Source organism: Apaloderma vittatum, unplaced genomic scaffold (genome assembly GCF_000703405.1).
Source record: "Apaloderma vittatum isolate BGI_N311 unplaced genomic scaffold, ASM70340v1 scaffold18238, whole genome shotgun sequence".
In the NCBI taxonomy this organism is placed as follows: domain Eukaryota; kingdom Metazoa; phylum Chordata; class Aves; order Trogoniformes; family Trogonidae; genus Apaloderma; species Apaloderma vittatum.
This window is the reverse complement of record NW_009732629.1, coordinates 24,665-38,036: the sequence shown is the minus strand read 5'-3', so window position 1 is coordinate 38,036 and position 13,372 is coordinate 24,665. Positions and strand designations below refer to the sequence as shown.

Genomic DNA, 13,372 nt, shown 5'->3' with positions numbered 1-13,372 from the left:
CTCCCGGCTTCTGGCAGCCACAGGCTCCAAGCCCTGTCCACCTCCACAGCTCCAGCGGTGCAGGGCTGGGGCAGGGGGCTCGGCAGAGCACTGAGTCACCCCCCCACAAACACAGGCAGGCACCAGGCCAGCGGTTCTGGCTTGTTAAGGTTCTGAGAAAACCTAGACCGTTCGGGACATTTGCTTTGTCCCTGACAATACTTCCCAAAGCAGTGACAGAAATTAATAACTGTCACCGTACAAACACTTTGAAAGCTGTGTCATACAGATACCTGCCAGCATGTGCTCAGGATGTCGCTGCTTTATTTGCCTTCTCATCTTCTTTGCTGTCCTTTGCTCTTGACATGACAACCTCTCCCAGACACTCTCTGGCTGCTCCTATGGAGACTACAGGGCCAAACCTGGAATGCAAGTAAGCTTTGCCTCAACCTCGCCGTGGTCAGAGACATGATCCCACCTGTGTTTTTGTGAAAGGCTTCCTGGTCTCTCGGGAGCAGCTGCCATCATTATTCACAGCCATGCATGCAGTGTGTAATACCTGTCCAGCCTAGTGCAGCTGGAGGCTGCTGCCCTTCTCTTGACATGACAGTAAAAATCAAGTGACCTTGCGCTGGTCTGTCCCTGTCAGTAGTGAAGGCGAGAGATTGACTCTGTGGCAAATGAAGGGAGTGTGCTGTATGGTTTGTGGCCAGAGAACTCAAGTAGGTAAGGAACAATAATGGAAGAATGTCTCTAAAAATAGGGAGCAGATCTGTACCTTATTCATTTCCTTTTCCAGTGCTAAAGTATAGAGCTGTAGAAAGGGGTGTGTTTCTGATAGGAAATCAGACCACGTGCCCAGGTGTCATGAGCTTAGTTTTTTTTTCTCCCCATTCTTCCAGGTATTCCAGTACCCCAAGGCTTCCCTTTCCAGAGAAAAGATCTTGCCAATGCATCAAACCAGCATTGATGGGGTGGAAGACATGTCCATGCTGGGAGATCTGCACGAAGCTGCCATCCTGCTTAACCTGCACCAGCGCTACAAACAGGGTAACATCTACGTAAGTGCTCAAGCTGGGCCACGTCCTTTCTGGCTAATGGTTTTTGTTTAGCTTTGATGCTGCCTCTTTGCATGTGAAATACTGATTTTAGCATTGTTTCCTGAGCATTGTTTCATGTGGATTTCATGTGGAGTTTTGGTCTTCCTTGCCAGCTCCATAAGCCCTGTGAGATCCTACCAGAGGGCTCTCTTTGCATCTTTAGAACTTCTAAAACACAAACATTCATCTCTAGGCTTTGTCGTAATTGTGCAGCTATGTAGCCTTCATGGACCTCTGTGTTTTACAATCTGGCATTCGCATTCCCCAGACTCCCACTTATTGCTGTTCAGAGGTTTACATGGACAAGCAGACTGGAAAGTACAGTGTACACAGGTTGTTGCTCAGTATCCCTCCTGATCTGGATAAAGCTACTGCTGGACAAAAACTAGAAGAGAAAGCTGTTGTCGCATTCTTCTGCTTTTACATGCAGTTGTGCCTTTTTTGAGTTTCTTTTCTCTTCTTGCACGAATGAATACTCAAAGCATCTCCTGATTTCCCTCTCAAGTTCTCAGGGACAAGGGAAGCATCAGGACAGGGACTTCTGAGGGAAGGCACACCTGGGATGAGGCATCCCTGGAGTGCTGGGGTGGCAGCATGCTCTGCTGAGCCTCGGCGAGGACGAGGAGGATATATTGCAAAGACTGCCTTACTTTGCTTGTTCATGTTACATGCGCCCAGATTTTTTTCGGATTATGACAGGAAAAATGTAAATCTCTATCTGTGTCGCATAGCAACTGTTACCAAGACAACCAAACCATATGCACCTGTATTCCAGGAAATTATCAATAAAGTGACCCCATTTCTGAACCATCTCCTGCAGCGGGATGCAGAGGAGGCTGCAAATTCCCTTTTTTGTTGCTGTAGACCCCCTTGCCTGTTGTCTGTCCACACAGCCTTGTGACCCTGTGGCAGTACCCACGTGCACACTCAATTTTGATGGCCCTTGTCTTTGCTGCTCTTCCTGACCAGCGTTTCACACCTGCTCTGTATTTGTCCAGCTCTTTCCCCATTTGGTTATGTTCCATCTGAGGAAACTTCCTTGCACTTTGGAATGTGAGGCAGGATCCTCTCAATTTTCAGTCTGTGCCTTGCACCAGAAATGCCACAGCACCAGCACTGTGTCAGACAGTGTCACAGCAGCTGTATCTCCTTCAGTGTTTCCTTTAGCTCTGATAAGTCATTCCTTCTCCTATCTGACATCAGTTCTGTGTCTTCTCCATTTGTGTGTAAAGGTGTTAAAGTAGTTTTTTGCTTATGCATAGTGCAGGAATGTCAGCTGTGCACCTCAGATCTGAATTTTTTTGGACATGTATGAAAGGGCCTGACTTCTGTAACATTCTCAGCAGTGACAACCCCTCAGTGAAGGTTTATAAGCCCCTGCTTGTGTGGGACCGTATCTGGGTTCATGGTTGCCCAGTGTCTGACCTGGAGGACACCAAACCATACAAGTGCTGTTTTGCGCTGACATTGATATTGCAGTTACCTCATCACCAACTATTAGTTTCTGCTATAGCCCAGCTGCAAATATTTTTCAGTTAAGCAGAAATTAAGAATGTCAGCTGTGGTGCCACCCAATGACTTGCAGTCATCTGTGAATACCAGGGCTTGAGTTCATTTGATATCATCCTCAGTGGTCTCCACAGATAGAACATAGCAGGCTAAGGTTGCAGTTGAAGCTGAGAGGAGTTATGCGTATCAGTCAGGGCCAAAAATGTTTGGAAGGAAACCAAAGAGATCACAAACAAGTGATAAATACCATAATTCTCTGGAAAACATATTCACCTGAAGGAACGGGTAACCTGGAATACTGGTAATTAGTAGTAAAAATAATAATGAATAAATAATAATAAAAATAATTAGTGAAAGGATGGAAAAAACCCTGAGAATGTGAAGTAGACAACTGCTTTGAAAAAGTGCAGCGGATTTTTGATATGTAAGCCTGGAGGCATACTACCATGAGCTCATAAAGTGGATCTCTTTTGGTCAGGGAGTGTAGGTAGCAGTATACCTAGATGGGAGTGGTACCCATAATTTCTTTGCTACGGGAATACTGACAATCTCAGCAGTACCTTTGGTTTTCCAGAAAAATACTGTTCAGGCTCTACCAAACTGTTTAAGGAAATTATGTGAGCACAGCAGCAGCCTGAAGCTTTTAGGGAAGCATCTTCCCTCTTCATTCCTCCAGTTCCTTCATAAAAGTAGACTCAACATAATGTGATGTATAAAATGAGCCCAGGGGCTGTACTGCCACGTTTTGTGCTATCCCTAGCTCTGCCATGCCTAACCACCCTAGTAGGATGTAGACATGCAGTGCGTGGCTTGTCCTGCTCTACAGAGTTCTCTGGGGATGATCACACCTTGCTAATAGAGTGGCTGGTATGTCCATGGTCAATGCACAAGTGCTGCTGCTGTTTAAAAATTGTGGATAGAAATGGTCTATAAGGGACTGCAGGTGATGAGGAGACTGCAACAGGGAGATGGAAAAGTTTCCTAGAAACGCCTTCGAAAGAGACGGTGGTGGAAGAAGTTCTGGAAAGAACTGCAGTGGGAGCTCTGTTCCTTGAGACAGCTGGAATCTGGAGTGGGAAATGCAAAATGAAACATCTGAGAGGAGAAAATACTGTGAAGGTCTGGGAGAAGTGTTAGAATGGACATCTCTGTCTTGTTGTCTCTGGACAATGTCTGTTGCTCAACTGCTTGTACAGTGCTTTTTCTCAGTCTGTGTTTTCTCTCTCTCAGTGCTTTCCTATTTCCTCCCACCTGTCTTGCCAAAGATCATCTGCTTGCTTATTGCTTTCATCATCAATAAATTATATTTCTGCCCGTGAAGGTCCATGTCAGAGGGTCCTCAGGGCTTGTTCCATGCTAATGCAGTTAGGCCTAGGTGGTCGTGATGATCTCTGACTGCTGCTTTAATAAATAACTCTTAAGTATTTCGGCGACTACAGCATCTTATCAGTCTGGCTTCTGGCTTCCGAGCTTGGCGTTGCAGTATGGCCAGAGATTTCATTTGGCAGGAAGAAAGCATGCGTGTGTCTTGTCACCAAGTGTTTTGTTTACAGCTTCTCCAATGGATGCATGCAAATCCTCATCTGTGTATGTGGTGACTCGTAATTCATGGTTTGGAAATAATACTGGATGTTGTCCCTGACCACAAAGCTTGGCACTACTGCAGCAGTCTAAGCGTTTCCTCTCTCACCGCTGCTGAGAATGGGTATTCCTGGAGTAGGGCAGCCCAAGATGTCCCTGTGAGGGAGGCCAGTGCACCAGCAGTGGGATTTAAGCTGGATGTTGACCATATTACGAAGCCATTGTTAGGAGAGAGGTGGCACCATTGCTCTGAACTGCGGCTCTGAGAATAACTGGATTTGAGCTGGTTGGCTGAACCGAAAAAAGTCATGCCCGAAGAAACAAAATGAATTTCCTTCTGACTTCACAAAAGAATACTCTTGAAATTCAATAGTAGGCTCTGAGTGTTTTATTTTAAACCTTATTAACTCTTTCCTTGACCTGTGAGATTTTCAAAATAAATATTTTCAAACCGAAATGTTTAGAAAATGTGCAAATATTTTGACTTGAAATCTTGAGCTTCATCTTCAGCTATCAATTTTGATTTGGCTTGACAAATGATTTAAGCTGCTTCAAAGAGCATTTTTCAGCAAAAGAAAAACGATACGCTTTAGTGGCTCTTCGCACACGTGTATGTGTGTGTGTCTGTGTCTCACCTCTTTGTTCAGGAGGTGCCTGAACCCTGCCAAGACCCCTCCACTTAAGACTATGGATAGGGGCGCTGAAAGTATCTCCTGACACTCCTTCAGTGCTGACCCTGCTTTTTAGCTCCAAGCACAGTGCAAGGTAGCTGGCTATGAAGATGGCTTCATGTTTTTAGATTGTGTAAGATTAGTTTAGTAAAGAGAACAGACTAAGAACACTATTGTAACGCAGCAAAATTCAGACTGCCCCATCCATACCCAGTCACGCAGCCCCTGCCCTGGGGTTTATTGTTCTTTGCCAAGTTGGGGAGATCTCTGCTGAAGCCCAGCTTCCATATTTAGGCTTTCTCCCTTCACCATGAGTTATTTCAGGGTCTGGGTTTGTTGTCTGGTTTGTTTTGTTTTGTTTTTTGGGTTGGGTTTTTTTTTCAGGAGCTTTATTTCCTTGCTATGTTTTGTTTTCTCCCCTTAGACAAACATTGGTTCCATCTTGGCATCAGTAAATCCTTACAAACCCATCCCTGGTCTGTACAGTGTGGATGCCATAGAACTGTACAGACAGCACCGCCTGGGTGAGCTGCCTCCCCATATCTTCGCCACCGCTAACGAGTGCTACTGCTGCTTGTGGAAGCGTCATGACAGCCAGTGTGTTCTGATAAGGTTAGAAACGGGAGAACCAGCTACTCCCTGACCGCATTACGTGCCTTGCTCCCGCTGCTCCATCTGCCTAAATACCCACACCATCCTCCCTACCCTTTGCCTTGATCCCTGCTTGTCACAGTGGAGATGCCGTCTGTTTATTCCTGGAGGTCACTTCTCTGCTGTGGGTGGGATGGCCATTAGCTCTGTCCGTCCCAGATTTGTGAATGAAACGTATGTTTTTTCTTAACAGTGGAGAAAGTGGAGCTGGGAAGACTGAGAGCACCAAGCTACTGCTGAAATTTCTGTCAGCAATGAGCCAGACCTCCCTCGGGGCCCCTGCGTCTGAGAAGAGCACTTGTGTGGAAGAGGCCATCCTGGAAAGCAGGTACGGTCACCGTCACAGACGCTGGGCCCTGCCTCCTGGGCAGCCAGGCTGTGTGTGGATTGAGCCAGTCCTGGGGACTGAGGACCACGCGGCTGAACGGTGTCACGTCGAGGAACCACAGAGGTCACAGTCTTGCCGTGATGCTTCACGCTGGCTGCTCTCCCAGCTTCCTGTGGGTTAATTGGGCTTCTTTCCAATAGCCGTGGGGCACACGTGGCAGCTGGAGAATCAATGCTCTAGCCAAGGCTGGAATTTCTCCATCCTTCAGTAACTCATCCCCCACGCCTGCCCAGCTCACCCGCACATCACTGTGCTGTCCCTCTGTCTCCTGTGGCAGTGGCTGAAGGGGACATGGGTGAAGTCCCTCTCAGATTGTCCCAGGTTTTCCTTGTCTTCCACAGCTCTCCGTTTTGGCTGTGCTTGCAGTGGGTCTCTGTCATGCTCTGACTCCTGGCCTCCCGTAGCCCCCACTGTCCCCTGGCCTCCATTTCTTTCAGGCCATTGGTGTGTCTTGTCCTCAGAGGTCCTGTGGGCCACCTTGCAGTCCAGGCAGATGAATTCAGGGAGAGACATCCACGGGAGCTGTAAGGGGCATGAGTGAGGAGGTTTGCTGGGATTTGCAGCAGGGCCTGTGTGGAAGGAGACCTCAGGCTGGTCAGAGCTGGCCTCGGCTGGAGCTGACACCAGGGAATGGCCACCATCTGCCAAAACCTTGCCAAGGTGTCAGGTGCCCAGATCTTTGGGAAAAAACCCAGCACCCATGCGGGGATGGAGATGTGCTCTGTGAGGGATCCAAGAGGAGGTCTTGACACCTCTGAGGGACCATGGCCCATGGGTGACTCACACTGGAGCAGAAGACACCAAGGAAAAAGTGTCAGGAAAACCTGGAGAACCAAAGTGCATCTGAGTAAAAACAGTGTGAGGCAAAGAGAAGCAGAGAGAACGAGGGAGCAAGGAGTGACAGAAAGAAGCAGTTCTGTGTGCTTTTCCCCACGCCTCGTGGTGGGACTTGTGAGGGACTGAGGTAAAAATGGAAGCTGAGGCTAAGGAGGACAATAGGTGTTTGACTTTCAGGTAAACCTTGGAAAGGGAGAAGAAAGATATTTACTTTAGCATCTGTTTTATTGTTCATATCCTCCTTTTTTTAACACCTGAATTCTATATAATAAATTAAACTAAACTAAAATTTCCCAACACAATACTGCCTTGCCTGTGACTGGAGAACCTGCTGGGGGCCTTTCACATTGGTGCTGGCAAGGGTGAGGCTGCAGGTGGGCCACAGTTGGAGCCTGGGGTAGTTGCAGAAATGCCTGGAACCGTAAATCAAACGTCTGCAACAGGATCTAGTTGTGTAATAAGCTGGAATCCTTTGAACCATCTGTGTAAAACTGACTCTCATGCAAGTGGCATATTTTAGGGCCCAGAGAACAGAGAGAAGGAATGTTTCCTGGAAGACAGTGACGCAAAAAGTTCCTAATAACTGTGGTGAAAATAGCCTAAGCAGATACGCAGTGTCTAACGTGGCAGCTGCAAGAGCATTGCAGGTTTCAGGATCCTTATAAGCAGAGCAGCATTGAGCAGGAGGGTTGCTGCCTTTGCGCGGAGTGCTCGAGAGACCAATTTATCCTTTGCAGGTGTGCAGAGTTTACCAGGGATACTGAAAACTGGAAAAAGCTTGTAAGCGCGATATGGTCACGACTCAAATCTGTGATATTTGCTTTAAGGCAAGCGGCTTAGAAGGCTCAAGACTGCTCAGTGGTTAAGGGGTAACTTGGCTGATCTAGAATTGTGATGGTAGATCCCACAGCTGGGAGGTGGTGTAAGAGCTCACAACCAGTTCTGCGTACATCTCTAGTGCTACTTAAGCTATTGCAGTGCGAGTGCAAGAGAATTTAATTTGTCACCTTTTCCCCGAAGAAGAGAAACTGAAGACCTGGCCAAGAGCCAGAAGCTGCTGCCACTCCTAACGAGTCTACCTCCTATGTTTGCAGTTCAGCTTCACTTGCTCTGCCAGTGGCCCTCCTTCAATTAGTTTATGGTGGATTTTCATCCTCACACCCCAGCACATATGCAGGAACAATGCTGGATTCTTTCTCTGTTTCAGAGAGCATTATAAACAAGGCATTACATCAGATTTCTATCATTTGCTTGTGTGTTGTAACATTTGTGCTTGGAGTATATTTCTGAGAAGTCAGGCTCTGAAAACTCCCTTGGCACTGTTGATTTGATCTGTCTTCCTTCTTGAAAATATTCGTCAGTCCATTAAAAATTCTGCTAACATTCCTCTCAGCTTTTTTCCTCACTGGTTTGCTGCCTTCTCCATGTTGGGTTGCTACTTCTGACAGCGTAGCCACCTTTCCGGTTACTCATCCCTTTAATCTTCGAATCTGTTGGAGTTTTTTTTAGTGTGTTTTGTCTTCAGCTACGCATCTCTATCTTGGAGCTGCATGTGTTGCAGTGTTTCTAAAACGCAGGCTTCCCTTTTAGCTGCCTGGCTGAAACTGGTTCCTCTTGTTCTGGGTCCTGCAATGCGCCCTGCCCGCATCCAGCCGAGCAGCTGCCGTTGCCTTCCGATGCACGGTTGGCTCGCTGCGGCGCCGAATGCCGCGCTGTGACGTGCCCGCCGGGGCTTTGCCTTGCCCGGGCACCTGCCCGAATCGGCTCACCCACCCCTCTGCCTTGCAGCTGCCGCCAACCTTGGAGATCGACGTGAGCCCGTCTCCTCCCCTGTCCCTGAAAGGCTTCTGCGCTCATGTGCGTGAGCCTGTTGCCAGACTAAACCATCAAGATACTTCCTTCTGCTTCACTTATCTAATTTAACATGATTTAGAGCCATAAAGATCGGCCGCCTGGTTACTGCACTCCCGCTGCTATCGTGGTGGTCATATAATGTGACCCTGTCCTCCCTTTTTCTGGTTGACCTCATTAATTTTTGTTGATTCATAGCGTTGACGAGCTCTGTGGGATATCACTGTGCGATGTCTTTATTTACATGCTCATTCCAGAGCCGTGGGTCTTGGAGTTCAGATTCTCCAGGGCAAGGAGCTCACCTCCCAGTCTGTGCACACAGATTTCTGTGACTGCTATTTCTGTGGCTGTACTGTTTTGTAACAGAGCAATTTCATTCCTATGCTTTTCTTTCTTTACACTGATATTTTCATGAGATAAATTAGGAAAATACTGCCTGAAGTTCTGAAGGTTGTTGGGCCTTTCCCACAACCACAGCTCTTAATTGCAAGACCTGAAGCTTTCAGCAAACTCCAGAAGTATCTGCAGTTGTGATTATTTGTCATGTTATAATTATTAACCTGTGAATAATACTGTATCTGCCCCTGTCTCCAGAGGAACCACACAGTAGATTGATGTAGATGTTTAAAAAGCCAGTATTTGTCAGGGTAACAACAGCAGTGATTTTTGTTAAAAACTATGTATGTTTTAAAATTAAACACAACCACATACAGGCTGTTGTTGCAGCATTTCCATGACTCCTTGCTTGTCAGGCCTTCTGATAACTTTAAAATTGGCTAAATTGCAAGAATGAATATTTTAATCCTAGATTGAGTGTGTCAGTTTACATGGTGTAGGTTTTTCACTAGTTCTGTTCTGTGGAGCAAGAACCAAGCTACATTTTAACTCATTTTCCTTGTCAAATGAACTTCCTGAAGACAGGAAGGTGACCAGGAGGCAAAATACATCAATTCCATCACCAGTCTGAAGTTTGATGATAGATTTTTTTTTTGCAACTTTTTTTTTCCTGAAGTTCATGATGTAGCTTGCTTAGAATGAAGTTTTCAAATCTATAGTGGGTGTTTATTCCTTCTACTTGGAAACTATGTAGCTTGTATCAGCCTAAGCAAGGTTTTAAGTAATAAGGGCTTGTGTGTTCCAGTATCAGATTTCAGCACCAAACAATCAATGTAGTACTATGTTTGTTTGTTAGTTTGAAAATATTTGCCTGTAATGTTAAGAGGTGCCTTATATGGTCTTCTCTTTTAAAGGTGGAAGCAGAAAAAAAGAAGCATGTGGTTTAAAGCTACAGAATGTTTGCCCTGAATGTCTGATGCTTTTGAAAATCCTGAAAAAAAAATACAAGTCCATTTCGTGGGATGCTGCTTACATGGAACCTGACTGGGTCTTGCCTCTTTTCATTTCCCAAAGCCACATTGGTGGGGAATGCCCTCAATAGCACGAACACCAGCTTCCCATACTGATTTGGGACAGATTGAATTAATTCCAATCCCAAAGGTTTAAAGTTTGTCTAGGAGCATGTTAAATTGCACTTGCCATCCTTCTTTTCCCTTGAGCTCTTCTTGCTTGTCCAGCCTGGTGCCGTAGCAAGTTAATCTCCCGCGGCAGTGCGCGCCACACAAACGGCAAAAGGCTGGGCACACGTTTTGTTTAAGTGGTTTTCCACCTCCAATCGTATCTTCATTGCCTTGTTCCTGCAGCCCCATTCTGGAGGCCTTTGGAAATGCCAAGACAGTTTATAACAACAACTCCAGCCGCTTTGGCAAGTTCATCCAGCTGCACTTCTCTCAACATGGACACATCCAGGGAGGCCGAGTAACCGATTGTATCCTTTTCTGCAGTGGACCAGAATGGCGTGAGTTAAGATGAGGAGGAGCTGAGCACGGGTCAGGGAATCCCTCATCACAGTTTCTTAAAGCCAGTTTATAACTGTGGGAAAATTTATAATTCTGGAAACCTGTTGTCTAGGTCCTCCATTAGGTAGAGACATAGTTTGACTTTCCACTTTGGCAGTCACAGCACTTGATTCTTAAATCACTGGAATTTACTGCCTAGGAAGATCCCTCACGTTCCTTGCATCCTGTTTTTCCCAGAAGGTTGTTCCTTTATGTTAGCTGTGCAAGTTAATTCATGATTTAGAGAAGCGAGACCAAGCTAAGAACCAGTATATTCTGGATGCAGAGGAGAACAGGAATTTAGAAGACAAATTATGACTCCCTGTTTTGGGTTGCTTATCTCCAATGGACCTTGGAATCTAATCATAGAATCACAGAATATCTCAAGTTGGAAGTGACCCATAAAGATCATCAAGTCCAACTCCCTGTTCCTCGCAGGACTTCCTATAACTAAACCATATGACTCTGACAGGCTCGGTGGTCTGACCACTTCCCTGAGGAGCCTGTTCCAGTGACAAGAAGTAGAGGGAAGACTGGATATAGTTGAATTATGCTGTGCCATGAGCACTTTCTGCCCTGGCAGAAAGGCTTTGACAAATCTTTTGACTACATGAGGCGGCTAAATCTGCCCTGGCTGCATTTCTTGATGTTGATGTTCAAAGCTGGTGGTGACTGCAAACCACACCAATTTCCACTGGAGTAGCAGTCAGATGAATTTACTACTGTTGTAAATAACATGCTTGGATTGTTTAGTCTCTGCTCTTTGTGCTATTGGTAGATTAAAGATAGTGGTTTCTTGCAGAAGCAATGAGAACTGATGCAAGAGTTCCTGTACAATACAGATTTTCAGATTAGAGTGGCCTCTCTAATCTTTTTAGGTGTCCCTAATGTGGCTCATCCTTTGTTAGGTTACCTCACCATTGTGTAGATCCTATGCTTTATCTGACCCTGCCCTTTTAAATATCTGTTTGGTGCCTAATACCGCCTTGGTCAGGGAATAGAGAGGAAGGTCCAAGGTGATACATGGGATCGCTATTTATCCCCTTCCGGAAGTGTCAGTTGTTTAATGATTTGTTGCCTGTTACAGGGTTCATCCCAATGTGTCCAGAAGATTCGTTGCCAGTCATTAGGAGATCTGTGCATGTGTCATTTGAATGTTCTCTCCTTAACATGCTGTTCAGATTTACTGGAAAAGGTAGGTATCACCTCTACCGAATGCTGGCTGAACCCTCTCCTCAAAGTACAGTACGGCAGTGCCAGATCTCCTCCTGGATGCTACTGCCTCTCTCACAGGGCATAGACATTACCTTTTTAGGTGCTACTACTGCAACTGTCCCAACTGAGGAAGAGAGTGGTGGAGGAACAATGTTCTATATCTATCAGAGCCCATTCCCCTCTCATTGATAAAATCTGTGCATTGCAGAGAACCTCCAAGGAAAAGCTGTTTACCAAGGGGAAAGGGAGAGAAGACAAGTACCTGGAAGCTCAGTTTCATAGAGAGGAATACAGGGATGTAACTCCAAGTAGAGACATCTCTGCTCTGATGCAGTTTGAACTTGGAAACTCACGGAGGAGCAGGGCCAGAACTGACGAGGTTCAGTTTTTCCATGCACACACTCCCTAAGTGACTTCAGAGAACATGCTCATTTGCACAGCCACGCATGACAAGAGCTTGGTGTGGAGCTTATTTAGAAAACACCATCACTAAACTGAAAGAAACCCCTCTAGTGCATTGGTCCTGGAGATTTACCTGTATCTTGTTCGTCTCTTTGCCTTTGCAACCATGTGATCTCTTTCAGCTGGCTACTCCCATGTTCTTTGTTTCAGAACAGAGTGGTACATCAGAACCCCGGAGAGAGGAATTACCACATTTTTTATGCTCTTCTAGCTGGTGTGAGTGGGGAGCAGAAAGGTAATTTAATTTTCTGGGTTAGGGCTCTGTCTTCTTTCTAGTCCAGCATGTGAAGGACGTGTAAGTTGGAGCACGGATATTTCAGGTACTTGATATATAACTTTTTTTTGGAGGCTATATGGTGATTTCATGGGAAACATAAAGAGGAGTTGAGAGAAAGAGGCTGAGGGTGTCAGAAATGCTATATGAGAAAAGACACTTTAGGCATTCTGAGCTGCAAGGAAAAATCTGTGCTGAGTGTTGAGGTATTGAAACTGGCCAGGGGCAAAGGAAGGGTAGTAAAGGGTCTTGTTTCAGATGCTGTTGGGAGCTGTTCGAGGATCACAAAGGTTGAACTGACAGACATGCTTTTACAGCAAGCCTCAGTATAGGCAATAGGAGAGATAAGAATTAGAAAGACCAGCAATATAGTGGCATGACTAGAGTCAAACAAAACATGTCTAGTATCTGACAGACATGCTTTTACAGCAAGCCTCAGTATAGGCAATAGGAGAGATAAGAATTAGAAAGACCAGCAACATAGTGGCTCTAGTATCTGAATGAAGGGTTTGTAGCTCTGTACATGAGGAAGGGAGAGGTGGGTCTGGAAGAGGGCATGCAGAGAAAGCAGCAGCTGCAGGCTGTGGAGGAATCCTCTTTGTAGTGCAGCATCCCCTTAACAACATCTGTGTGTGCCTGCCCCAGGCACCACTGAGCACTGAGGGTCGTGCTGGGGAGGTCAGACAGGGGAGCAGGAACATGTTACAGTTGCACTCTGATGTTGAGAGACTGGGCAGTTTCTTTATGCCTTTGTTCTGTGTGCATTAGAGTAATGAGATGGAAGAACTGAGCTTGACACAGAGTGGAAAGGGAGTACGGCTTCAGTTCTGGGGAGTTCATGCAGGAATAGCCACGTAGGTCAATTCAGAGATCCGACTAAAGCAAAGGAAAATAGTGGGGACCATAGCAAGTACTTACGGAAAGCATACAAAACAATTTTCTTCAGCATGTCTCTGCTA

General features: G+C 46.0%; 1 protein-coding gene across 1 annotated transcript in view; it reads left to right on the top strand.

Annotated features, from left to right (window-relative positions):
- LOC104278582 (unconventional myosin-X-like) overlaps positions 1–13,372 on the top strand; it is a gene marked incomplete at both ends in the record, with an annotated part of 38,159 nt that overhangs the window by 5,622 nt on the left and 19,165 nt on the right. The window contains 6 exons of the mRNA XM_009875602.1: positions 882–1,040; positions 5,265–5,452; positions 5,685–5,819; positions 10,268–10,392; positions 11,644–11,657; positions 12,290–12,374. Of these exons, the coding sequence (XP_009873904.1) occupies positions 882–1,040; positions 5,265–5,452; positions 5,685–5,819; positions 10,268–10,392; positions 11,644–11,657; positions 12,290–12,374 (706 nt within the window). The remainder of the gene's footprint in view (positions 1–881; positions 1,041–5,264; positions 5,453–5,684; positions 5,820–10,267; positions 10,393–11,643; positions 11,658–12,289; positions 12,375–13,372) is intronic.